Source organism: Equus przewalskii, chromosome 23, assembly GCF_037783145.1.
Source record: "Equus przewalskii isolate Varuska chromosome 23, EquPr2, whole genome shotgun sequence".
NCBI lineage: Eukaryota > Metazoa > Chordata > Mammalia > Perissodactyla > Equidae > Equus > Equus przewalskii.
In genome coordinates this window covers 26,255,933-26,283,236 of record NC_091853.1, presented here as the reverse complement: position 1 = coordinate 26,283,236, position 27,304 = coordinate 26,255,933, and the positions used below count along the sequence as shown (strand labels likewise).

General features: G+C 50.7%; 1 protein-coding gene across 2 annotated transcripts in view; it reads right to left on the bottom strand.

The window, feature by feature from the left end:
- Positions 1-3,146: 3,146 nt before the first annotated feature.
- The window catches only part of PLXNA2 (plexin A2), a 213,034-nt gene continuing 188,876 nt past the window's right edge, over positions 3,147-27,304 (bottom strand). For both annotated transcript variants that reach the window (XM_070591167.1, XM_070591168.1), the window contains 14 exons: positions 26,838-26,981; positions 26,314-26,548; positions 24,056-24,198; positions 23,087-23,355; positions 21,070-21,136; positions 20,732-20,878; positions 19,921-20,080; positions 19,431-19,534; positions 15,343-15,442; positions 14,153-14,343; positions 12,564-12,733; positions 9,818-10,030; positions 8,967-9,117; positions 3,147-8,247 (listed from right to left, as the gene is read on the bottom strand). In XM_070591167.1, coding sequence (XP_070447268.1) covers positions 8,152-8,247; positions 8,967-9,117; positions 9,818-10,030; positions 12,564-12,733; positions 14,153-14,343; positions 15,343-15,442; positions 19,431-19,534; positions 19,921-20,080; positions 20,732-20,878; positions 21,070-21,136; positions 23,087-23,355; positions 24,056-24,198; positions 26,314-26,548; positions 26,838-26,981 — 2,190 coding nt within the window. In that variant the 3' untranslated portion in view covers positions 3,147-8,151. The remainder of the gene's footprint in view (positions 8,248-8,966; positions 9,118-9,817; positions 10,031-12,563; positions 12,734-14,152; positions 14,344-15,342; positions 15,443-19,430; positions 19,535-19,920; positions 20,081-20,731; positions 20,879-21,069; positions 21,137-23,086; positions 23,356-24,055; positions 24,199-26,313; positions 26,549-26,837; positions 26,982-27,304) is intronic.

Below are 27,304 nucleotides of genomic sequence, written 5' to 3'. Positions count from 1 at the left end.
TACTTATTGTAATATTTATGGAGTCCATTATATATGTTATCTTAATTTAACTCCTCCAAAACCCCTCTTTAATATATGGCATCCCCATTTTATAGATTTGAAAATTGATACACAGAAAGGTTGTGTAACTTTCCCTAGACACAGCTTGGGAATGGAATTCAACTTTAAGCAATCTGAAGCCAAGGCCTGTGCTCTTAGCCAGGTCTCCATGACACTCAGCAGTTAGAAAGGAGGAGGGAGTGAAGAATAAAGATAAATGAGGCAGAGACCTAAAGCGAAGCCAGGAATAAGATGAATATTATAATAACACTCAGCAGAAAGTCCTGCTCCTGTTGGTGGGCCACAAATTTGGTTCCAACCTTCCAGTGGCCAATGCAAACCCAGGTGGGAGCCCCCTCTGTCCTTCAGCTTGCTTGCTGAGCAGAGAGCTTTGACAGCTCGTCGTGTCACTGTGGTGAAGGACAGGTTACCAGCAGCACCCATGTCCCTTAATTCTCTCGAGTGGCTTATCATACAGGTATTTCCTCAAATTGAGGAGTCCAGCTCTCTGAGACCCCTATTACTGCAGTTTGGCAAAATTATTTTGAACTTGCACTAAAAACAATATCTAATTCCGCTAAGAAAACGGATGAGAATTTCTCCCTTAGACTAATGATTTGGTATTGACACTAGATTGTAAAGTCTTAGAAAGCTGCAACTTTAAGACTTAACTTCCCTCCTTTGTATGTCTAACCATGCCTAGTCCAGTGTTGCGCTCACTGCAAGTGACAAATAGAGAGCAATTGTGCTGAACACATGGGAGCATTAGTGAGTGCTCCCATAGCACCCGCTTGTTACAAGAGGAAGGATCCATTTCTGGGGAAGACCTCCAAGCATTAAATGGTTCTAGAGCTAATGAAAGGCAGTGGAGTGCAGTGGAAAGAGCATGCAATCTGAGCTCTGGGAGAAGCTGTGTGACCTTAAGCTCGCTGAGCCTCAGGCTATAAAAATGGAACATGCCAATCATATGAGATTGACAGTCCTAAAAGAGAGCATGTTCCAGTGCCTGGAATATGGTAAGTGGTTCACAAAATTCATTTATTTGATCATTTATTTATTCAGATCATTCTTATTGGTCATCTGCGCTTGGCCGGGCACTGAATGTGCTCTGCCCTGGGACTATAACAGTGAACAGGACAGACAGGCCCCTGGTAGATTCCCCCCCTGCCTCATCTCCTCCTTCCTTGAGGATGGTAGTTCCTGCAGTAGATATTTAATCATAGAAGTGCCCCAAGTCTGAGTTGCTGAGAGGAGAGACAGGGAGAGGCAAGAAGATCGAGAAGCTCTGGGGTGCAAGGACCGCATACAGAGAAGTGGCCTCCTTCCTCCAGGCCATGTGGTCCTGCGTCTCAGCACAGGCTACTCAAGGGGCCCCACCAGGCACTGACAGAGGCCGATCTGATCTAACCACTCCTGTCCCACGCTATTAACAAGCCAGGAGCTCGCCAGGGCCACGTTATTGCTTTTACTGAGAAACATTATGCCTTTTTGACTGTAGTAGAATAGAGTGCCTCCAATGTTCTAGGTCTGCATTTAAAAGAGAAGCAGAGGCTGGTTTGTGTGCTCACAAACAAGACCTTCCATGCAATTGAGAACGATGCACTAATTAAACGGTGCTCATACGGGCCACAGCAACGTGCTCTTCCCCAGCTCTTCAGGGTGTTGTGTTTGCACTTTTTCCACCCTCAGGACCAGTATTTGCATCTTTCCAGCCTCTCAGGGAACAGTATGTGTGCACGTGTGTGTGTGTGTGTGTGTGTGTGCACAAACACCATAAACTCAGAGGCTGCGAAGTAGGGACTGAAAAACCTTCACAGGAATGGTCTCTTTGACTCTATGATAATTCGACAACTCTAGCACACACTATATTTAGCAACATGCACTTGTTTACATGATTTGTTTTTTGACTTGAGGCCCCATTCTTACATGTGCTGGCCGTCCATATAAGACTGAGCTGTCCTTGAGAGCGGGGTCTGTGTCTCCCCTGTCGGCCTGGAGGCACCCTGAAGGCAGGGACTTTTTCCCCAATCCGACTGGAGCCTTTCCGAGGGCAAGGGCTGCAGCTCATCCTTCAGAAGGCTCTACTCTTCTCTTCTCTTACTGCTGGGTACAAGGCTGAAGGCCCAGAAAACGAGTCTGACCTCATTATCATGAAGGGAGTGATCAGCAATTTCCTGGCACACTCAGTGACGTCAGATGGACAGGTTCTTGACTTGTTCTCATCTACTCCTTTTACCACCTGAGAGTGGAAATGTGACCCACACACTTTGGGATACGAGAAAAAAAGTATATAGAAAAATGGAAGTACAGAAGTGGGGGGGTGCATGATGTTCTCAGATCAATCAATTCCCTCCCTCTAAGTCTCATGGCCTCTGGACTCCAAGTCAGCCCAACAGCCTGTACCCCTAGGCCAGAGCCCCCGCCCACTCCCCCATGCCGCCCTAAAAGCACAGACTATCTGGCATCTTTCCCTTGATTCACCCTTAATCCCTCAGCTGAAAATAAAAGAAAAACAACAAAAACCCCTTCCCATGGCATGCTGAGACATTCCTTTTTCAGAATCCTTCTGATTTTCCCCTTATGATTTTGATGACAACAAGAATCACGCCTTTCTCATTTATTATTTTATATCCCAGGACAGACCACATGCCAGACTATGGTAGATGCTTAATAAATGTTTTGTACAAATGAATGTAACATTCAGGGAGGGCTGGGGGTGGATCTCCTTATTCTTCTGAGACCTCATTCACCCTGGGAAAGGGCCTCAACCCAAGCATCTTTGCACTATCAGCCTCCTGTTGGAGAAAAGCTATATTCTGGGGTCTTGAGGCTAGGGGGCAGTGTTCACCTACTGGTACAAGCCAGGGCAGAGTAGGCGTGCGAGTGCGTGTGTGTGTGTGTGTGTGCGCGCGCGCGCGCGTGTGTGCATGTGTCTGTTGATGATAATGGCTGGACATTAATAAGCTCCGGCTCCAGAGAGAATTCTGGAAGTCCCTCCAAACAACTTAGTTCATCTTCCTGTGAGTACCCTGCTTCTTAAATATGCCCCTGAAATGTTATTCTGCATCTGTGCTGCTGACCAACCAGATTGATTTGAAGATTTAAGATTTTTTTATCCAGTAAACTTTATTTATATATAACAACAGTACAAATTGTGTCCTTGGCTTGCAAAATAGGAGTGTTTCATATTTACAATAGGTACACAATAATATATTAGAATAACAAAAAAACCCCGTTCTATTGGAACCTTTTAAATACTTAATTTTCTTACAATTTTTATTCCACAACACCTGTAAAAACAACAAAACCAGACAACTATCATTGCATTTTCTTAAAAATATATATATGTATAATAGAGATTCCAGTGTGTCAAGAAGAGTGGGTTCGGGTAGGAGAGGTTGGGGGGAGAGGCAGCTGGGCTCAAGGTCCCTAGTCTTAGTATAAAGAGCTTCTCCCTTTCTCCCCAACACACTCAAGAACATCTGCTCTGATTGGGGGGCACTATTTTCCATTACGTTCTTCACCTGTAATCCCAATAAGGAGGGCAAATAAAGCCAAAGTCAGGGCCATGACTGAAATCCAGAAGATGCCTCCCATCTTCCTTGAGGCTAGGACAGGAGAAACAGGATGCGTGGCAGGAAGGATGGAGCCCGGTCTGAAGGTAGAGCCCCTTTAAGGTGAGGAGAACAAGATAGGAGTGTCCAGGAAAGGCTGAGAATCTCCCGTTTCCTAGTTGGGCTGAGGCCCTGTCTGACAAGCAGTGGTCTTGATCATCTCCCAGGACCTCCCTAATACCAAGAGTGAAAATTTATCTTTCATCCATGGGCATTGCTGAGCCCCAGATGCTACAACTTCACTCTTTGGGGAAACCAGGAGAAAGGAAAGCGACAGGGAAGACAGACTTTGGAGTTATGAAGAGGATGCCGTCATTTTCTCAAAGCCTGTTCCTGAGACAAGGCATCAGTGGGCCTGAACTTCATCTCTCAAGTCTCCCCATGGGATCCGCTCCCACAGCCCCATGTCTACGAGGTTGCTTTGCATTTTCTCACCCACAGAGTCCCCCGAGTCTCGGATCTTTCCTGTCCATGGCCAGCCCCCAGGGACCTCACCTATGACACAATGTGGCTGGGAAAAAGCCTCCCCGAGAGCGGCTGCCGGTTCAGTATTTACCGATTGCAGGTTGATGGGGGCAGGTGTGGCAATGGAGTGCACCTGGAGATTTATCAGCCAGAGCCTTTCACACGTCTTCTATTTGTTCTGCCCAGACCATTTTTAGTCCAGCACATCCATCTATTACTTCTGCTTCAAGCTCGGCAGGGCCAGAGGCCTTGACTGCTATTTCTTGTCCTCATTTGGCGGAATTGAAGGAAGGTCAGGAGCTCACGCAGCAGGGGAGTGCCCTCAGAAGAGATGGGGGCAGTGGAAACGAGAGAAGCTCTCATTGCTGGAGGAATGTCCCCAGAATAAGGTAAGGCAACTGTGTGTCTGGCCTTCTTCCTTCTTCCGGCCCCTACAAAACTCGTGCCCTCTGCGGGTCAGGGAGGAAAACTGTGCCTGGGAAGTTGCTTTCAGGAACCAGCAACCTGAAGAATTAAACTTGCTAGAAGCAGGACCTTCTTGGTCTTGTTCATTGCTGTTTCTCAGCACCTAGAGCTGTCCCTAGCAAACAGTTGCTGCTCCAGAAGGTTCCCCAAATGAATGAACGTAGGAAATAGTTCTCTCCCTCCCGTGACGTTAACAGCTAGTTCATTCTTTTAATGACTGAACTCTGCAAAGGAGGGGGAGCTCTCTGCCAGTGGTGGATCAGAAATGGTTTTGAGAGATGCACTGTGGGGAGAAGTAGGAGAGCGAGCACAGACATCCCTGAACCCATGCTGAGGGCAGGAGGCAGCAGCAGGTGCCAGCTGGAGGGACTTGCTCCACCAGGATGGACATCTGGTCTATTTCCATCTTGTCCATTAGCACTTTCTGTCTTGCCAAGCACATTCTGGGGTCCTTTTCCTTTTCCAGAGAATTGTCTCTTGTGCAGATCAACGAAACAAAGCAAAGCTGGATTGACTTTCGAGAGAGACTTCCCTTCCTTCCTCCCTCCAAGACAGATGGCTTTGTGTGGGGGAGGGGCTGACTTTGATACTTATTCCTTATACAAGGTCAAAATATCTTCAAATTGGATAATAGTGAGGAGAGAGGCCGACCGACTCTCTCTCCTCCCCATTCCACAGGGCATGGACTCCATTGGCTCTTGGTGACCTAAAGTCAAGCGGTGGTAGAGGAGGGACAGGTGGGAAGCCAGAAAGGGGACAAGGCTCTATAACCTTTCACCCTCATGGCCTGGCTTAAGTCCAGTTGAGTTTTCTTTTGTCTTAATTCCTTCCTTAGGGATGCCCCTGTGCCACTTCCTTTGCCAGCCCATGTTCCCCAACTCTCTCATGGAATCTTGAGAAATGTGGCCAAGCCACTCATGCCAGCTCTGGCTCCTCTCCTCTCCACTTCAGTTGGCAATCCCCCCATCATTCTCCACACTCCCCCAAAACCTTCCAGGAAGCATCCCCAGGGGCATTGAATGGTCACCAAAAGTAGGTGCTGAGAAACGCCCGGATAGATGCATAGAGGTAAGGGTTGGTTAAGATGCAGTTGAGATGTCTAACTTCCTTTTACTTCTTGGTAGAGCAAGGCCCTGGATGCCAGTGTGAGGCATCTTCATTCAGATGCTCAGAAGTAAAATGAGGTGGGCTGGAATTTTTTGTGGGTGGCACAAAGTCCCCTGCTCACATTCCTCTTGCCCGTATCTCCTCTCCTTTCATCTCCATAAACTGTGGGCTCTGAGCTGATAAGCTTTGGGTGCTAGGAAGAGCAGACACTTTGGCTTAGTGTAGAAGGCCAGTCATTAGTATTTCTTTCAGGCTATTAATAGGGCCCAGAGAAACTTGAACAGAAGTGGATTATCAGAAGAAAGTGGCCTTGGCATGGCTGGTTGTGAATTCTAATGAAAACAGCGAGTTTCCTGAGTATTTTGCAGAATGCTTTTCTCTTCCCATTTGTCAGCTGCATTCAGGCAAGAAACTGGAACTGAAGAGACCAGGCGATGTCTGCTGTGTGGTTAGCACAGCGACCCAAAGCCACACGCCAGGGATGGAAGCCAGCCCTCAGCACTCCCCCTCCCCCAGTCCTTTCCTGGGAATGCAATGTGGTCAGCAGAGCCTTTGGAAATTGGAATTGCTTGGAGGTAAACCAGGGCACAGAGAAGCTGGGGCCCAGAGTTAATTATAGAGGAAATGACCCTGGTCTGGTCTCTCCGGGAATGGCTGGTCCGGTTTCCCAGCATTGCAGCCCCTTTGAAAGTAGAAGGTGGGAAGGGGAAGTTGGTCCCCTCCTGCCTCCTCCCTTCGCCTTCCTCTTGTCCTTCTCCTCACTCCCATGCTGCTTGCAGAGAAGTTGGAGCTGGCTGCTTGGATCCTTGCCAGCATGGGAGGCCTGAAAACTCTGATGGCTGTCCCGGTCACCAAGGTCCTCTGCCAACAGTCGCCTTCCTCTGGATGACTCCCAGTGGCTTCCACGGGGTCTCAGGACCAGGGCATGGAGCTTTGGTCTCTTTGTTTGGAAACTACCCTCAGGAGAGTTGGTCATCCATGGTTTTAGGTGTCAGCAGGAGAGAGAGAGAAGGAAAGGAGCCCAGTGAGAAGCCACCATTTGTCCTTCAAACTCATAAGGACATGAGAGGCAGAAAGAGAGGCAGAAGACAGTAACGTGGGGATGCTACAGTCATATCGACTGAGGGAAGTGCTCAGACGATCAGGAGCTTCCACATCTGACCGAAGGGTTGTCTCCCCTCTCCCGGCATGAGAGAACAAGAGAGAAAGCATAACAATAAATACTGCAGTGTCTTTAACCTATCCTCTTCAAGTATTGCTTGCTGTAAACAGGGTTTGATTTTGTTCTCTCTTTAATTGCAAGAAACCACTGGAGGATTGGAGTGGAATCCACAGCCAAACACCCATGTCCCTAAATCAACTCCCAAATGGAACCTCCCAGAGGCCTGGGCCACACAATTCCAGGCCCTTTCCCCAGGGTGCCTGGTCTATGACAGTGACTGACATAAGGCAGAGCTGCCCAATGTCCTCAGGAAGGCCAGGTGTCTGGTCTGGGAGAGGCCCACCTCTCCCCACTTCTGGGAGTAACTTTAGGGAAACCAAAAGGAAAAGTACCAAAGATCAGTTTGTCATTTGTTGAGGTTTGGGATTAAATAAAACAAAACAAAAAAACAGTAGCAAAAAGCATTGGTATTCTATAGACACATTATCTCCTCTCAAGAGATGAGAATATACAGGTGTGTGGTATGTAAAGCTCAAGTGCCAGTCAGCCAGGTTGAGCCACTCGATGGCTTTGCAATTTGTGCAAAGTTCTTCAGTTTCCATGTTCTTCCGGCTGCTGGGATAATTCTAGGTTTTACTGGCCTCTATTTTTGCGAAGTGTTTGGTGTGAACTTGTGCTCATTCTTCTTCTCCTCATTTTCTTTCCTTTTGTTTTTAATTTCAAGGGAAAGGAAACAAGCCTTTTCGCTCCAGTTTCTCTCAGCATCTCTTTGTAGGCTTTTTCCTGACATTTGGAAACAGGAGTTACGGGAGGAAGGACGGACGAAGGGGAAGAAAGAAGGAAGGGGGGCAGAAATCAGAATTCAACAAAAGTTGGACGGGATTAACAGGGCAGCTTTTTGCTTTGTTTTATTTCTGGTTTTCCTTTTTCTTAAAAAAAATTAAATAAAGTTCTCATTATTTCCCCAATATACATCAAATGAGTTTTCATGCAAAGCAGCAGTCACAGAGGCAGAACTGGCCCCGCTCGTGCCTCTCAGCTTGAAGAACCACCTTCTCCGCGCCTGCTTCTCTCTCATTCTCGCTGTGGATGGATGACGCGCATGGACTCTCCCTGCAGGAACCGGCTGTGACGAAACTTGGCTGGCGTGGGGAGAGGGGCCCTCCCCTCTCCCCGGCATGGGGTCTCAGGGGACAGCAAGCTCTGGGGGCTGATCCCCGTCACTTGTCCTTCCTTCTGAGACTCCCGGTGTGACAGCTCTCATGGGTCCCTCTTCCCAGGAACTTGAGGCTCCATCTCTCAGCTCTCAATGGACATGGCGTTTATGAGCTGTTCCACCTTGTACGCCAGCCGCTGTCGCCGGGCCTGCTCGTCCTGCTCTAGTGCCCCGATGAGCTGAGGGACAAACACAAAGCAGGGGAAGACTTCAGGACTCAGTACGGAAGATGGCGTTTTCCAAATCCTTCATCCTTCTACCTTTCCATTCCACCCTAATGAACGTAACTTGAAATAATGTAAATGATTATTGAATATATATGTATGTACATGTAATATGTATGTGTGTATGTATATATATGTATGTATATAAAGTATTTAAAACAATATTTGGCATATAGGAAGTGCTATGTAAGTGTTAGCTATTACTATTATTATCAGGAATACTACTTTCAGGTCCAATGCTAATGCACAACTTGTGACTTCTCTGAAGCTGTCCTATTCAACCTCTATGCAGGTGAAGGTCTTGTCTATCAGAAATGTAACTGACAGGATCTGCCCAAGTGCAAAGAATAGCCTGATTCATTGTTTAGGAAAGAGTGAAATTAATCATACAACACTTTGAACTGAAAAACAATTATGTTGTTAAAAGTGTTATTTATTGTGTTAACAATGAGTGAAAGACAATGAAATGTATAAGAAAGCGTTCAATGAATCAGGAGAGGGCAGGCTGCCTTCTCAAGGAATGGTAACGACTTTTGAGCTCATGGGTTTTTGACTCCATGAGTATTTGCCAAATCACCCTCTATTGCTACTATTTGAGGACGGAGCCAGGCCTTCTGTTTAACTGCCTTGCCTGCCGCGTGTTGGTTTCCGTCTCTTCGAGGGCCCTGTCTTACCTCTTCGCTATACTTGCTGACGTAGGAGTAGATCTCATTGAGGGCACTCAGCATGTTGAACTCCACGGCGTGCAGGCGGGACTGCTCAGCGAGGTAGGCGTTCATGTCCTGGTCACTGATGGCGGGGAGCTTGGCGATGTCTGCGTAGTATCTGCCGTAGAGAGGAGGACAGGCTCCTTGATGGGGACTCGGCAAACAGTTGTCTATACCTACCCTGGCCTCAGGCCCCTCGAGAGCACAGAGTGTCCCCAAGTGCTCCTGCCTCCCCATTTCTCTTCTGATGTGGCTTCCTCTGGCCTCCTGCCTCAAGCTGAGGTTAGGGCCTGGAGACTGGCATTCCCCAAAGCCAGAGTTTCTTGAGGAGATTGAATCTAGCTTCGAGCTCCCAGCTGCAGTGACCCCCCAGGATGGTTAAAAAGCCCAGACTCTGACAAGACTCCTTGTATTCAAATCCCAGCTCTGTTACCTGCTAGCTGCATGACCTTGGGCAAGTCACATAGCCTCCCTGTGCTGCAGTTTCCTCATCAGTAAAACAGGGATGATAATAATACCTACTTCACAATTTTGTTGGATATTTTAATGAGATGATACATATGAAATCTTTATCCCAGTGTTGGGTGCTTAGCAGGTCCTCAATAAACAGTAATTAGAATGATAATGATCTGACTTCCAAGGGTATAAAGTTTCCCTTCCTCCCTCAGGAGGGAGGTTTAGACAAGGAAGAAGGAGGGCAGCATGAGGTCCTGAAGGTACCACAAACACGGTATTGAGTCCTCGGTCAGCGAAACCCACAGGCAGGGAATGGAGTAGGCAGACAGGGGCATGGGGCCTGTCCGGAGGATGCTACTGACCTCTCCACCCAGCTCTTGTAGCTGGGGATGTCCTTGGCATAGAGCAGCTTGTTGGAGGGGGAGTCCTTGCCCAGCCGGTGCTCTGACGTTGAGCAAGAGTCCATGAAGGTCTGGGCCACCACGGAGAGGCAGGCATCCGTGATGCTGCCCTTGTGGATGTCAAAAACGAACTGGGGGTTCTTGATCACGTTCACCCAGAAGCGCAGAGGGAGGCTGTAGGAAAAGGCAGAGCCGACCCCGAGGGCTGCACTCAGCCATGCCCCTGATGCTGTCCCCTAATATTCCTCCCCTCCCTGCCAGATGCAAAATTCCCTCTCCAGAGGGCAAGGGGATGAAATCACAGAAGACTGGTCCAGCCAGGACGCTAATTTAGGCTAAGCTGTTCCTGACACTGGGAGAAAAGGAGAGGGGCCATTGTACCCTGAGGGGGCCTGACCCTGTTCTCTAATAACTGAGGGGTGGGCGTGGTGGGTTCTGTTCCCGCCCAGCGGTCTTTTCCAAAGGCCTCCATGTCCCCAGGGAAGCCCAAACATGGAGGACTGCACAATTTCTCAAGCTTCAAACAAAGCCACCAGGCTCCTAGAGTTCCTGCACCGTGCCCATGGCCATTGTCCGGAAGGACGCCTCGGGCAGCCCCAGGCACTGCCTCAGAGTGGGCACAAAGGGCACCACCTGTGCTCTCCGCCCAGCCCGGCTGCCCGAGCTGCTTCCCAGGGCTGGCCTGGCCTGGCTGGGCTGAGGAATGGGCTCCCCTAGGGGCAGTTCTTTCATGACTCTCCCCAGGGCCTTCTTGTATCTGGGCAGGGGCAGATGGAGAAGAGGAGGTCATTGTTGGCAAGCTGGGAATGACTCACTGTGGCCCGGAGTTTTTCCCACCCCAAGAGGAACTGATCAGTCGTTAGGAGAGTTCCTTCTGCAACTCAGGAATTTATAATCGGAGAATGCGTTTTCTCTGCTCCTTAGGCCATAAAGAGGATAAGCCCATTTACTCCCCTTCAAAATCAGAACAGCTGCTGTTTCTGCTGCTTTTTCCAACTCTGCCTTCTCCTCCAGCTGCCTGCAGGGCCTTAACTCTTCGGGCCCCTCTGTGGAGTGAGCTCTGTCACCTCACTTGTCCTTCTGGCCTGAGATGGATGGTGTTCCAGCAATCCAGCCTTCCCCTCCTCTCCCCTTCTTCATCTTCTCTTGACTCTCAAGGACCCCAAACTTTCCCAAAGCCCTCATTCATGCCAAGTCTTGGGAAACATCAGCTTTACCCACTCTAAGCCCTTGCATTATGATTTCCGCTGATCTTTCAAAGTACAGCAGGATCCCTCGCTTTCCTGTAACAGGGGAGGTGCTGCCTCGCTGAGAGGTGACTCATCTCTTCCACCCTCCCCTTCCTTCGGCAGCTTTGGCAAGCTTCTAATATTCTCTCCTTGGACATCAGCTATTTGAGGTCTGGATAATGAGACTCTCCCCACCACGGCTCCAGTGTAGGACATTTCTACGACTTGGGCCTCGCCAGTAACAGAAGGCACAGAGAAGGGGATCATCTAGAACTTTCTCTTGATTTCCCTGAAATTGGCCACTTCCAGTGCTGGACTGGGGAATCCTCCAAAGTGAAGGAGACAGCCATGGCCCTGCCCATGGAATGCAGATGAAAGGCTTGCCCCAGTGAAGAGCACTGTGGGCTCCTCACCCCACGACCACCAGAATCTCTCCATTTCACTCCACTGTGATCAAAGCTGCAGACTCAGAGGCCCCAGCAACCACAACACCCCGGAGAAGGAAGGAATATTTGGGGTTGGGGTTGGGTTTTTCCAAAGTGTTTTGCTGGTTGCTAGGACTTTTGATTCCCAAATAACAGCCGGGGCCCATCTGTGTCGGCTCTGTTTTCTGAGGAGATCGCTGACTCCAGACAGCTGTGTGGGCTGCCTGCCCAGCCCAAATGCCTGGACCTCCTCTCTCCCCTCACTTTGCTCTTTCCTGAAGGAAGGGTTTTGACTCTGGTTCTTGGTCAGGCCCTGTTTGACCTGGAAGCCAGTCCTTAGCTTGGTCTGTGGTCCAGGTTCAAAACCCAGGAGAGATGGGTTTTGCCAGGGGCCTGTGGGAGCTGCTTCTCCCACTGCTGGGTCTGGCTCTGGAGGTTCCCTTACGGAAGAGTCATGCCTGTGGGACATCCTGCCTGGCTTACTGACAGCCACGGCCCTCGGGGTAATAACTTGGCCTAAAGGGATCAAGTTTGCAATGACAGTTGGCTCAAGTCTACAGCAGGTGTGAGCTCTCTCGCCAGCACTGGCCAACATCCCCAGGGGTCTAACTTTAACTCAGGGCTTCCCCTTCTCAGGAAGTATCTTTGATTCTGTCCTGCTCAGAATGCCGGCACTGCCTGGCTTTGAAGCTCTGCTGCTGGGTTTCAAATGTGGCTCTTTGTGTGGGTTCCCCCAAATCCCTTTCCTGAGAACCAGAGTCTCAGAGTTTGGGAGGAGATGCTTCCTGGGGAAGGGTCTCAACCTGAAAGGGCAGAGCTCAAGCGTGCATCCTGGGGCTGGGCCCTAAGCCAGACAGGCCCCACTTGGCACCGGCAGCCTGGGGACCATGTTGGCTCTGCAGAGCATATGTGCACTATTTGTCCTAGGAGCCTCGGATTGCCCAGCCACAGCAGAGAACAGGCTCCCCATCTCCCTGGTCCCTGCTGGTCCCCACCCCCACAGCTTGTGGCCTCTCCAGGCTGCAGCTCTCCCGGGGCTCCCCAGGGAGTTACCAGTTGCTTTTCCAGGTGTGCCGCACATCTGTGTCGTGGATGCTGTGTCTGTCTGCCTGCTCATCCAGGAAATCAAACATGTACTTGATGGCCAGGGGGAGAGCGCTGCCCCGGTGCACAGTGCTGAACAAGGTCTCAAACAAGTCGTCCACGAACTTCTGCAGGGTGCCCTGGGGGGGTAGTGCGAGAGTATGAGGCGGAGGGTGGGGGAGGCTGGGGGGGGGGGCGGGCGGCAGGCAGCAGACGGGCAGACCAGATGGTGCCTTGGACCGATCCTGCCTTGGAAATTTCTCTGCGATGCCAGGCTGTACAGACGGTGCGGTGGGGGTGGGGGTGGGGAGGGGACTGTTGGGTTGTTGGGGGAGTGTGGGGGGAGCTGAATAGGCTGCAGATTCCTGGGAAGAATCTCTCCTCCGAACTGCAGCCACATGCCACATTTATGCTTCTGTCCCTCCCAGGCAGGTGTGGGTGCAGGGTGTCTGATAGGAAGATGGCGAGTGCTCCAAGTCCAGGCTTCCCATCGCGAGTGGAGGGGGCAGGCTGGTACAAGAGGGTGTCTGAAGAACAAGGTGGGGGGACTGGGAGCCTCCTGGCGGGAGCCTAGCAGGACTGCGGAGGTGTGACAGGAAGGCGTGAAAAGGCTTACGATATTAGTAGCCTGGGATAAGTGATGTCTGGAGTGGGTGCTGTGGGTGAGGGGTCCAGATCCAAGAACACCCAGGCACAGCTCTCACCCACAGGGCCTTAGAGGGTCTCAAGGGCAGGGACAAGGCTGGGCCTGGGTCCCATAGTTTACAAGTTCAAGGAACACCTCTGAAAGTCAGGAATATGTCTAACCTTTTCTGGTGTCTCTTTGTTAATCTCTTATTAGCATATTAGGCAAAGCAAAATGTGAGACACGTGGTCTGATGTGTGTATTTCTGTGCCACTTTTGGGAGAAGGTCTGGGAGCTGGAATCTGGATGCCACTGTATTAGAATTTCAGTGGCATTTTTGTGGGGTCAGTGGGGAGAGTATTTGAAATCTGGCCTGGCCTGGCAAATGTGGGCTGTGTGGTCGTCATACTTATAGGCATATTTGTGATCTGCTAGGGAAGCTGGAAGCCAGCTTTAGATCGCAGCTTCCAGCACTGCGGCTGCCTCACTTCCATCAGTGTTGGGGTAGATGGGATGGGAAGGGGAAGAGGGAGCCTTCTCTTGGATTATTAGCAGGACCAGGCCTTCACGCTTTCCCTCCCATTGTCAGAAAGTGGGTAGAAAAGGCAGTGATGGTGGAGGATGGCGCATCTCTCTAGCTAACATCAATAAGAAAACCCCAATATCTTCCCAAAGGGTCCGGGGCCCAGAGGTGAGAGAGCCGCTCCTCTGAAGAGTAATGGTGGTCTTGAGGAGTGAGCCAGAAGCAATGATATCATTGTGACTTTTGCCAGAGGGTAGAGAACAGCGGTGGCCTGATCCCCTGGAAAGCCCATCCCAGGACCTGGACCTACTTGTCCGAATGGGTCCCCTTGAAGGACAGATTCCATTACCTCCTCCCTGTGCTGTAGGGGGTGGGACATACCCTCCCTGGGCTGGGCAGAGCAGAAGTTACCTTGGTGGCCAGGAGCCGGGTCAGGTAGATCTCGGACACCATCTTGCTGCCCCGGTCACCCTCCTTCTGGTCCCCATGGTCGTGGTTCTTCACCAGATGCCACACCTTGACCCCACTCTCCAGGTCTGGGGTGATCATGGGTGCCCGGGACCGTAGGCTGTCAGGACTGCCTGTGTACCTGAAGGAGGAGTCTGAGGAGAAGGGGGCAGTGGAGGCTTGTAAGCGACTGATTTCATCATCCTTGCTTGTAAATCCTGCTAGAATCCCTGCCCGCCTGCTGCATTCACTCAGAATAAACCAGTTTCAATTGGAAGGGGACCCTAGGACCTCATATTTGGTGGGTTATTTTAGGGATCCTTGGTTAGCATGAGGACAGTCTGAAACCTTTTTATAAAAAGAGGATTTAGAAATTCTGTGAGCTGGAGAGACCCTCAGGAATTTGGGAGTCTCTCCTCCTCTGATGCTTCCTGCAAAGAATAATGAACAGGTACATTGTCAACCAGATATTTTCATAGGGGCTTTGATAAAAATCCGGATACTAAGGAGCTGTGGAGTTGCAATGCTCCTCTTGTGAGTTAATTGGTCCCTTCTTACTTGGAGCCTAGAATATGGAATTGCCAAGGCCTTTTTGGAGCTGCTGGCCTCAGTCCTGAGGTGTCCTTTAGCTGGACAGCCCAAAGCCTTAGTGCACACGCAAAACCAGAGAAAATGTAATAAGGGAGAGTGAAGCACTGCACCCCATTGCCCAGAAGGCACTGGGGGCGCTAGCACTCCTCAGGGGTGGACAGGCTAGGCTGGCCAATTTATTGCTCAAACTGGGACACTTTTGAGAGTAAAAGGGGGGGCACTATTCATAATGCAGCCCGGACAATATGCATGAACTGGGAGCAGGATATATGAACCTCTCATTCAGTGCCTCCCTGCTTCTGGGCCCCTCAAACTCCTTCAGCAGGCCTAGGCTATCAAAGGAAGGGCACATGGTGCCACCTGTGCCCACAGCTCTGAGGAGACTGGCTGCTCTGGGAAGGACTGGATGAGGGAGGAAGGAAAACAAATGAGCAAAGGCTTTTGACTGGAGGCTGGGAGCAGCTGCAAGGGCTTCCTGCTATGAGAAGGGGACGGTGAGGTGTCCACAGTAGGTCACAGAAGACTCCTCTCTGAGTGGTCCAGATTACCTTCCTGGTCCTCACCGTATCTGCTGATGGACGTCCGGGAGATGCTGGCAGAGGCAGGGATGTTGTAAGAGGAGGTCTGTTTGGGGACCAGAGCCACCACCGATCTGTCTGACACCTGAGAAGGATGTGAAAGGGACAGTGTGGGTGAATGTAGGTGTCTTGGGAAATTGAATAGTCAAGTACTTCTAGAAGGTTATGGAACAGGTGTGGGGTAGAGCACAAGTTATTCAGGAATACTAGGAATAGAAATTCCTGCTGTCTAGCATGGTAGCTACTCACTACCTATGGCTACTGAGCACTTGAAATTCAGTGAGTCCGAATTGAGACGCACAGTAAGTGTCTGAGCGGAGATGTACTATAAATGTACGATATACAATGGGTTTCAATGACTTAGCACGAGTAAAACTAATACAAACTATCTCATTAATAATTTTTATATTGATTACACGTTGAAATGTTATTTTAGGTCAATTGGGTTAAATAAAATATGTTCTCAACACTAATTTCATCGGTTTATTTTTACTTTTAAATGTGGCTAGCAAAAATTTAAAACTACACCTGCGGTTTTTGCATTATATTTCTATTGGACAGCGCTGGCTAGACCCAGACTCCCCTCAACCTTCTGAGTTAAGTATAATTATTCCCATTTTACAGATGAGGACATTGAAGCATTGAGAATCTAAGCAACATCTGCAAGGTCACACAATTAATGCGCGGTGCAGCCAATATTTGAAGCCAGGTCTGTCAGGCTCGAGGGCACATGTTCACCTCATTATATCCTAATTTTGGATTTTACTTCAAGTCACACTGGTCTGAAGCCCACTTTCCCTGTTGGCTCTGATTTCTTTCTGGCTCGGGTCCTAGAATGCCCAGGCCACCTGGGAGTTTCACCAATAAAGCAGCTGCTCCTGGGGAGTCAGAGAGAAAGTTGGTGTCTTGCTCTGTTCTCCGTGAGGGTGCCCAGCACCCAGCCTGGAGGGAGACAGCTGAGAAATGAGGAGCCATATTGAAGACATTTGGGGCTATTTTGATTTAAGATTACCCTCTATCCAATAAAAATGGAGAATCCCCAGAATTGTGGCAATCCAATTAAACCCCTAACGCAGAGGGAATAAAACAGCTATAATAATGTTATGGGCCATAAAACATTCCTATTAAACCATTTTTTATTTTAACAATTTTTATGAACTTTATAAGTTTGATTTATAGCTGTACCAGTCGTAAAACCATCTTTCTGGGTCTTAAATTGTCAGTCCCTCTCTCCCACCAAAAAAGAATTAAATGTGGGGAAGTCAAACTATAAATGAACATTAGCGCTAACGAGATTCCCTGATAGCCAGTTTTAGTAGTGGTATTTAATTTTACCCTCCCCATAAATCTGTGGGAGCCAGGGAAGTTTTTTAACATCTCGTTGTTAATTAAGATTATGCAGATTTTCTCCTGCAGGGGCTCCAAGGACCTTTGACTCCAGGGAAGGTAAGAGAGGGCAATGCTCTGACTTGATAGCACAGAGCCGCAGGGCCCTGTGCTGCCCACATCCAGGTGCCAACGCTGCTCCATGACTTCCCTGGATGGCCAGCAGTTTGCCCCATCAGCACCAGGTCTGGAACCGAGGGGGAAGTCTCCACCTCCGTCTTTTAGGAACTCTTTTGCGACTGGCAGCCCAGAAATGATGCTTTGAAAGCCTGGCAGGAGCAGGGGGTGTACCCTCCCAGAGGGACAGATTAGGTTATCCTTTATGGTTTGTTGTCACCCAAAGGAAGATTCACAAGGTGACTCGAATGATCACAGTTCAACTCAATTCCAGGTCTCGTCACTAAATCTCTCTCATCCTCTGTTCTCAGAATTTCTTTCTCTCCACCAACAGGTGGTGCAAAGCCGTGGTCAAGATGCCCGGCTGGGTTTGCCCGTGGTTCTGCCACTTATTAGCTCCATGGCTTTGGGAAAGTTGCTTAACCGCTGGTGCCTCACTTGTCTCATTTGTCAACGGGGATAATCATCGTGTCTAGGTTTGTTGAGGGGATTAAATGAGCGAGGACACGTAAAGGCTGAGAGCCACCTGGCACCCAGTGAGCATTCAGTAAGAACTGGCATTAGTGTTGCTATTATGAGCATCATCATCATCACCGTCTCCCAAAGGGAAGAACAATCCCTGTTGTCCCCTGTCACTCAGGGCGAGCGTGTGAGAAGTACCGCGCACGCAGTAAAGCTCAGTAAATATTTGAGGAATGAATGAATACATGAATGATAAATGACATCGGGGAATTGCAAGTGCTTTGTCTGATGAGCCCTGTAAGAACAGAATATTCCATCCTTCTGATTGGGACCCACTGGACGGACAGCCCAGTAACAAGTGGTAGGGCATCACAGACAGAGAAGAAAGGCCCCACTCCTGACCTTGAGAAATTTACCATATGGGGACATAATGCTGTCTCTCTTGTGCTTTCTTCTTCAGCTCTAACAGTTCATTACAACTGTTCTACAGGATGCATTAACACCAGGTGAAGTGGGCGTGGGTGTGGGATCCACAGGGAGTGAATACAGCTACAGCAGATGTAAGTATACACCCTAGGTGCCCCACCTGTTGGTTCTAATCCTTCCGACCACCTTCACAAGTTGGGGTTGTTATCTCCATTTTACAGATGAGGAGCCCGAGGTGCAGAGAGATTACAGTCACGCCACCAGGGAGTGGGAAGCAGGGTTTAAATACAGCTCGCAGAGCCTCCTTTCTTCCCACTACACCACACTCACTCGTTCTGCGGCAGGGGTCCACTCAGGGTGTCAGCACAGAGAATGCAAGCCAGAAAGGGGGATGGAGCCCAGAGAGGAGCGTTTCGAGGTTTCCCCAGTGCCCCCCACCAGCTCCCTCTGTGCCTTGGGAGCCTCCCAGCCAGCTCCTATTGGCCTTCAAGGCCCCCAGTGGCCTGGTTGATGGCAACTCGGTGCTGGACAGCCAAGCCTGCCAGCCCCTCTGCGCCCTCCCTGAGTGAGGCACGGACATAGGGGACACAGGAGGAAGTTACTATCAGGCAACCCCATGGGGTCTTGCAGCCTGAGGGGCTTCCCCAGGTTGGTGTCATTTCCCTCAGCATCTCTCACTTCTAGCTTCTATTTTAGTATTTTTCCTGAATCCCAAGCAGCCTGCCTGTGCTTAATCTTACAGAGACCTCCAGCCATGAGTGGTGACGGTGGGAGGGAAAGGGAGCGGGGAACAGACAGCCCCGGGGTCTTCCATTCTTTGGCTGAGATTTTTTTGACTGTTCATTGTGCTAAATACTTTATCTACTGTATTTAATCTCTTTCACACAATTTTATGGGGCAGGGATCACTATTCACCCCATTTTATAGATGAGAAGAAAGAGAGTTTAAGTCATTTCTCCAAGGACAGCAGCTACTCAGTGGCAGAATGTAAGATCCGAAGACGAATCTATCCATTCCCCAGTACCCTGGGGGTGGGAAGTGTAAGCTGCATTAGTAAGATGCCAAAGAGAGAAAGCGGCAGACGCCTGTGGTAGTTGTCCTTGTGGAGGACTTGGCAGTGTGCAATTTTTCTGCAGACATAGAGACATACAGGAGGGAAAGGCCTAGCCTTACCCTAGACTGGTTAAGTCAGTTTCTCAGGGTGAGTCTGGGCATTCCTGTTTTTTTTTTTTGACCAAGATTAGCCCTGGGCTAACATCTGCTGCCAATTTTCCTCTTTTTGCTGAGGAAGACTGGCTCTGAGCTAACATCTGTGCCCATCTTCCTCTACTTTATATGTGGGACGCCTACCACAGCATGGCTTGCCAAGCGGTGCCATGTCTGCACCCGGGATCCGAACCAGTGAACCCTGGGCCGCGGAAGTGGAACGTGTGAACTTAACCGCTGTGCTACTGACCTGGCCCCACTCCTGTTTTTGATGAATACACTGGGTAATTCTAATTGGCAGCTGTGGCTAAGAATCACTGTTCTAGGCTCAGGGAAGAGGAGGAAAGGCGAGATAAGAAAACCCCATTAAGGCATTTGAGGGCCTTAGAGCAAACATGGGAGGGAAGGGGTCATTCTGGGAGGTCAAAGATCCCAAACGCAAAGCCCCTGCCCAAATGGAGAGGCCCCACCCTCACCTGATAATGCATCAGAGTGTTGAGCCGCTTCCAGTCGCCCTCGATCTTGGTGGTGATGTCCTCGTCTTGCAGCACAACCCGGGCGATCCGGCCTTGACGCCACTCTGGGTGGAGGAAGTGGTACAGGTAGCATTGTGAGGGCTGGGGGCTGTGAGCCAGGATCACCCTGTCGTGCCTCCTCTAGGGACCTGGTAACCCCAGCTTCCTCCAGCTGGTGCAATGATAGCGCTTAAGATATCTGGGGCTCCACGGGGTCAAGGTAGCTGGGGAGAAGCGTGGGCCTCACCAGAGGTGGCCACATCTGAGGAGGCAGTGCCCTGGGAGAAGTATTTCCTGTGGCTCCTCACCTGGGTAGGACCCAGTCACGCCCCCCGGAGGGGCGTATGCAGGGCAGGGCTTCCCATCTTCCCATCCATCCCACAGCCAGAATGCCCCCCTGGAAGCTGCTCGTCCACCCGGTGCCCCCACACTCCAAGGCCAGGCCTCCTACCCAAGTCCATGTCAACGGCCCTCGGCCGCTGGGAGTAGGGCACGTTCTTGTAGACAGCATCGAGGATCTTCTCCTTGACTTGCGTGATGGTGTCACAGTTTAACACCTTCACTGGGATCTCTGGACTGTTCTCGTTGTCGGGGTTGACACAGTTCAGGATCTACAGGTGACAACAGGAGTTGAAGGAGTAGTTTGAAGGAGAGGGAGTGGGGCCTCAAATCTTTTCTTTCCAAGGCTCACCCTCCTTACAGGGGATCTAGGGGTGGCTCTCCATGCCTCAGTTTCTCTCACCTTCCTGCCATCTGCCAAATGACATCGTGAGTTATTATGCCCACCTCTTCTTTCTCAAAGAACCAGGACTCTACTTTTGAGCTCATGAATGGCTTAGGGAGGGTCTCATCCTAGAATGAGGCACTGTAGGGGTTTCAGGATGGTTCCATGTGTATCAAGGGCTGGCCTCCCACTTCCTCTAAGGCTCTATATTAGGAATCAGCAGACTCACATTTTTCCCCATAATACTAATTTTCTCATACCTAATGGTAGGTGATCTTTCTTTTCCCCTCAATATTATCTACGGTAAACTGAGGCAGAGAGAACTCTTTGGGCCCCCTCAAATGAGATGGCGTCGGGGGGGGGGGAACTTAGGTGTGTCTACCTGCCCTTGGCACACTTACCACACCCCTTGGACCTGCCCCCACACTGTTCTCCCAGCCTCTCTATGGACCCCTCAGACCGGCTTTGTGCTCAGAGAGCAGAGTACGCATCAGAGGCAGGAGATCTGCACTGTCCCCCGAGCTTTCAGCCTCCTCACCAGGGTCTTGTACTCAATCTGCTGCCGGATGAGCTTGTCCTCGCTCAGGGAGTAGCGGGCCTCGCCCGTGATGGCGTCGATGGGGCCTTTCTCCATCTGCTGCTTGATGGCACAGTACAGCATGAAGAGCGGCTCCCCCGCACACTCCTGTGGGCACAGGCAGGGCGTGGGGCATGTGGCGGCACCAGGCTCCTTCCTTCCCTCTCCTGACCTTGCTCCTGGGCCTGCTTTGCTTTGGAGCACCCTGGCCAGGTAGCTTCCTGTTCCTGAGGGGGGTCCCCATGCAGCCCTCCCATCTTGCCCTCAACTCCTGGCACTCATCTCACTCCCACTCTCACCTTCAGGAACTTGTGCAGGAGGAAGGCAAACCAATTGGTCAGCATCTTCTCAGCCACAGACTCCGTCCTGGGGAGGCAGAAGGGACGAGGGGCAGTCCTTTACCGAGGGGTCCAAGAGAGGGGCCTGGCTTGTTGTGTGGGTCATGACCCAAGAGACAAGGCATGAAAGAACACAGGGCTGGAAGCCAGGATGCCTGAGTCCTAGCCCAACTCTGCCAGTAGCTGGAAGTGTGACCCTCAGCCAGAGGCCTCTTTCTGGGTCTCAGTCTATCTTAGCTCAGGGCTAATTTTCCTCAGCACAAAAAAACAAAAACAAAAACAAAAACCAGATGCTGAGCATCCATCCCACAGAGCTGTAAAGAACCACATCTCCCCACTCCCTTCTGGCTTTAAGGTGATAAACCAAGTTTCTCTGCCCTTCTGGGATTTCTTGCATGCCTGAATATTCTATTTTGCATGTCCAGCAGGTCCCTGGTACCTGCCCTTCCAAACATCCACAGTCGGACTGCCTGAGTTCAATCCTGGCTCTGCCATGTACGGGTGGTGTGACCCTGGGCAAGTCGTTTCTCCTCCTGTGAGTTCAGTTTCCCCATCTCTCAGTGGGGACAATAATAATAATAATATCTATCCCACAGAGCTGTTGTCAGGGTTGAATGAGTTAATATACTAATATACGTACAGTGCTAAGAATAGCGCCTGGTACCCAATAGCCGTCATCACTGCTGTCATGTGGGGTCATGGATCCCAGCCCCTCAGGTAGAGAGCAGTGTGGGGAAGTGTTTAGCTGACAGGGGATCGGCTTCTGCAAGCACCGCCCCTCCCCCACCCCCCAACCTGGGCTGCAGATCTGGGGATTTGGGAAGGAACAAAGCGGCTGTGACAGACCCTCAGTGATGGGGATGCTAGAGGGGTGTTTTAACTCCCTGCACGTGGTGCAAATTATACCCTCTGGTTGCAGTAAATCCCAGGCATTTGCCAGGGTGGCTCAGCAATCTGGGCCTGGGAGAGAGTGACAATGGCAGAAGAAATTGTAGCTTTCTCCCCGGGCCCCTCCCAGCACCCTCTCCCTGCATTGTGCCTGAGATTAGCTCCAATTTAAATACAACAGTTCTTAATGAGAGTTTCTAATGCTCAGATCGCAGGATGGGGGCTCAGCACTCAGAAAACAAAGCCGTTCCTTCTCCTTCCTCACCCCACGTGGGACCTGGAAGCCTGAGACCTTGCTCAGAGAAGGCTAAAGAGGAGGCAGTGAAACGGAGATGGCGTATTCCAGGCTCTGCTGCCTGAGGAGCTCCAAAGCTGTGCTCAGCTTCCCGGGGCCTCCAGAGACGGTGGGCTCAGGGGATGGATGCCAAGGTCTCCAACCCTCTCTCCTGCCAGGAAAATGGCAGTAGGGGAGGGGGCATGTGGTGGATGCTGGTGATTCAGATCCAGGAAGCTGGATGCTGAAGGGACAGGCTGCACCAAATCGCTAGTCTGGCGCTGTCCAACAGGACCTCCTGTGATGATGGAGATGCTCCCTATCTGTGCTGTCCAACATGGCGGCCAATATGTGGCACCTGAGCACTTGGAATGTGGCTAGTGCGATGGAGGAACTGAATTTGCCATTTTATTTTATTTTACTTAGTAGCCACATGTGGCTACCCTGTTGGACGGCCCAGCTCTAGAAGCATGGGGAGGGAGGGAGACTGCGAGACAGGTGTTATTAGTGTCATTCTTCCCATGGAGACACTAAACAGCAGAGAGGTCACATCACTGGTCCAAGATCACACAACTAGCATATGGCAGAGCTGGGGTTCAAGCCGAGGACTGTGTTCCTCCATCAGGCTTAGAAGCTGCAGACCTTGCACAGCCTCCTGGGCTGAAAGAAGATCAGACTCTATACTATGGGACATGCAGACATGGGCCTTTCTGGGGAGGGGCACCCTCTCATGCTGCTTAGGGACCTCCTCTAATGAGGCCCCATGTCCCTGTTCAGATGCCCACTTCCTGCCCCACCCCTGGCCATGGGTCAGACCTCCGGAGAAGCAGCTTGGGGTGGTTCTTGTTCTCCAGGTTCTTATCAATGAGGTCAGAGAGCAGCTGCTTGAGGACGTCAGTGGCGTACTCCAGGCGGCCCTGCAGGCCGGTCATGATGAGCGAGGCCACGTTGCCGCGGTCGCGCATGGAGAAGCTGCGCTGGAGCTCCAGGGTGCGGATGAAGGTCAGCAGGAACACCTTGTTGTTGATGAGCTGGGCAAAGAGCTTCAGGGCCTTCTCCACGTGCTGCTGCCCATTGCCCTGCACCTGGGTGGGTGTGATGGGCGCACCCTCAGAGGATGGGTGTCCAGCCTCCCAGCCCGGGCTCTCACTGAGGGCCTTTGCCAGTGATGATACCGGCATTGAGACCCTCTCCACGATGGCTACAACCACCCTCCCCATCCCCCACTCCTCCATGATGATGTAGGAATGGTTGGTCTCTGAAGTCTACAGTCTGCTCTGACCTTCCACTGGGTTGGGAGGGTCGGGCTCCAGGCAGAGCCCTAGGAGGGGATGCTGTCCATCTGATTTTCCCAAGGGCACACTAGGAGATGCCCCATCAGACTCACTCCATTTACTAGTCTCCCTTTAATCTCCTCCGTCCTGATTTATTATCTTTAGTAAAACAAACCAACAAACGAACAAACAAATCTCAGAATCATACGTCTTTCCTTAAGCCACCTTAAATCCATTTGAGAATGAGGCAGAATCTTAGTTAATTAATTCAGTCACTAATTAAAAAATGACAAACAATGAGCCTTCCCCTGGAATCATCCCACAGAGCCTGGGTGCCCCCCTTGGCCCTGATCTTCTAGATCAGGAATATCCCCCTTGTGCTGAGGCTGTTACAAGCTATTTTTCCTCCTCACTCCTGCCTTCCTCCGAGCTGCTGGGCCCCACTGGCATTTCCTAGGAAACCCAGGCCCTGCGTCCCTGCTGGGCGGCTGGTGCCGGAGGCCAGTGTTACCTCCAGCTCCCGCAGGACAGGATGGTCCTCGATGCCAGGGAAAAGGACTCGCATTGCATAGGTACGATAGTCCAGGTAGGGGATTCCTGAGCGGTCCAGGTCGCTGGTCAGCTCATTGATGTCTGTCTGGAGCTCGGCAAAAGCTGTGAAAGTACAGTGGAGACGGGGAGGCTCAAGAGGGGAACTGGGGCAGGGGAGGAGACAGGCGGGAGGAGAAGTTTGTGAAGGAGGAGGGGAGGGCTTGGGGTATAGAGATGAGGAGGGTTATAGGGGTGCATCTCCAGAGGGTGTGAGATATCTCCAGGCTGCCTTTCTTAGGTAGTGGGAATATGGGTGATTTCTATATCTCCTCCTCTATGCTTATCTATAATTTTGAATTTTCCACATATTGTAAGTGTAGTTAAAACAAAGAAAAAGGAACATCATGACTTGGGTCATTCAGTAAAGATGTTGCAGGTGCTGAAAGTAGGTGAGAGACAGTGGCCGCAGAGATCAAGCAAAGACCAGAGCAGGCAGCTCTGCTCCCCTTTTCCAAGCAAGAGAAGAAATCAGGAGGCAAAACCCTTAGGGGACAAGGCAAATCAAAGCTACCATGAGATGCCACTTCATACCCATTAGGATGGCTATGACCAAAAAATGGAAACAAGTGTTGGCGAGGATGTGGAAAAATTGGAACCCTCGTACATCGCTGGTGGGAATGTAAATTGGTGCAGCCGCTCTGGAAAACAACTTCATGGTTTCTTAAAAAATTAAACATAGAATTACCATGCAACTCAACAATTCCACTCCTAGGTATATAACCAAAAGAACGGAAAGCAGGGATCTGAATAGATACTTGTACACTCGTGTTCACAGCAGCATTACTCACAATACCAAAAGGTGGAAACAACCCAAATGTCCACTGCCGGATGGATAAACAGAATGATGTACATATATTCAATGGAATGTTATTCAGCCTTAAAAAGGAATGAAATTCTGACACATGCTACAACATGAATGACACTTGAAGACATTAAGCCAAGTGAAATACGCCAGACAGAAAAGGAGAAATAATGTATGATTCCTCTTATATGAGGTACTTAGAGTAGTCAAATTCACAGAGACAGAAAGTAGCATGGTGGTTGCCAAGGGCTGAGAGAAGGGGGAATGAGGAGTTATTGTTTAATGGGTACAGAGTTTCAGCTAGGGAAGATGAGAAACTTCTGGAGATGGAGTGTGGTGATGTTTGCACAATATCATGAATGTCCTTAATGCCACAGGGCTGGAGGAGGGGAGAGCCCTGTGGTGTAGAGACAGCGAGGGTTAAAATGGTAAACTTTACGTTAGTATACTTTAGCGCACACACACACAAAAGTGAGAACAAAACCAAACCCAGCCTTGGAGTGCCCTGACCATCAGGGCCTCGGTGACAGGGGAGCATCCCCTTGGTGGCAGGCCTGTCTCCTGGTGCCCCCTTCCCACGCCTCCCCAGCCCTGGCACTGGGAGGAGCCACTGCCCACTTTTCCCCAGCCCAGCTCTTCCCTTTCATCCAGCAGAGGGCTTATTTCTGATCTTGACATTTGCAGCAAAAAGAGAAATGTTTTGATTCCTAATTGAGATGTTTACCCAGACAGCCTGCCTGGTCCCCAGCCCGAGGGGATGCCAGGTACACCTGTCACCTCACGGCTGTGGTTGCGTGGGAGATGGAAGAAAACACGTCTCCACTCCCACACACGTCCACGGCCAAGGACGCCAGCAAGCGGTGGCCTTCAGAGAGCTCAGCCTGCAGCACTGATGGAAAACAAGCCCTGGGGGTGGGGATGGAGTGGGAGAGGGGTGAGGTACTCGCCCGCCATTCCTGCTGCTGCTGCTGCTGCTTCCACAGGCTACAAGGGTGAGGGCGGCTATGCAAGAACCAGGAGCCAGACAGTCCCATCTAGGGAATCTAGAGTCTGAGACAACAGAGCCCAGAGGGCTCTGACTGTGGGGAGACTGAGGCCCTGAGAGGGAGAAGAAGGCGGCCAGTCTGTGGGATGAGTCAGGACACAGGGGGAACAGAATAGTATGATCAGGTCTGGGGCCTCGCTGTGGACATCCTTATTAGGACTTCTCTAGCCCTAAGAGTAAAGGAAATTCACAGGAAAACAGAAATCAAAGCGGAGTGTAATGGCTTGGGGCAGGAGGGGTGGAAGTAAAGATGAGAGCTGTCTGTAGGGAGTGAGGTAACATGGCTGGTGAAGGAAGAGGGTCCAGGAAGTGAGGGAGTGCCTCCTCTTACCTTCCTTGCACTCCAGGGCCACACGGGACTCCAGGTTGTCCATCTGCATCTGGAGCCTCTTGAGAGTGAGGTCGTTTTCCCGGGACTTCCGCTTGTAGGCAATGAGGACGATGATGACGATGATGAGTAGGAGGCTGCCGCCTGCCGCGATGCTGACGATGGCTGGCAGGGTCAGCAAGCTGTCTGAGATGACACTCACCGAGCCAGGCGAGAACACCATCCCGCCCACGTGAACCTGTGCATTGCACACACACAGATGCTGTAGAGCCCTGGCATGCTATCGAATGCTTACCGTTTCAGGAAGGACATGCAAGACCACAACCACACAGTGCAGATTTGGATACAGAACAACTTCCTGCTTATTATCTGCCTTTCTTTTCTTGCGCTCTCAACTTCTACCCATTTTAATGCAGGGCATGGAGATGAGGAGCCATGAAGAAGATGGAAGAGAGAGCCTTTCCTTATGACAGCTCATGCATGCCCAGCAAGGAGGGAAGGAAGTAATAAGAAGCAGCTTCACTCACCATGACCTTGTGCTGCCCCGTGAGGTTGGGAGGCTCACAGAGGAGCTGTGTCTCGGACACAGTGACAGCGCACGGGGTCTCTCCAACCAGCACCGTGTAGTTGAGTTTGGCACCTCCAGAGGCAGGAGGGCAGAGGTTTTTCCCCTGTAGATAACAGCAATCTTAATAGGAGTAACTGACACAGGCGTGCAGAAGTTAATTGCCTATTTAAAAGAGATTAAGGAGACGGGGGACGGGCAGCCATGCAAAGACCAACAGATGACTCCACGGTAAGTTTTTGGAGAGGACTTCTAACAGCCATAATTCAGGGAGACAAAGACAAAACGGAGGGTGGAGAGGATGAAAGGGAGGAGGAGGGTGGGAAAGAGAGGAAGGGGAGACAGAACCCCAAACAAGTGAAAATTCAAGGGAGACGTGGGATATAAATGAAAGTGGCAGAGTAGCAAAACCCTTGGACGGATTGTACA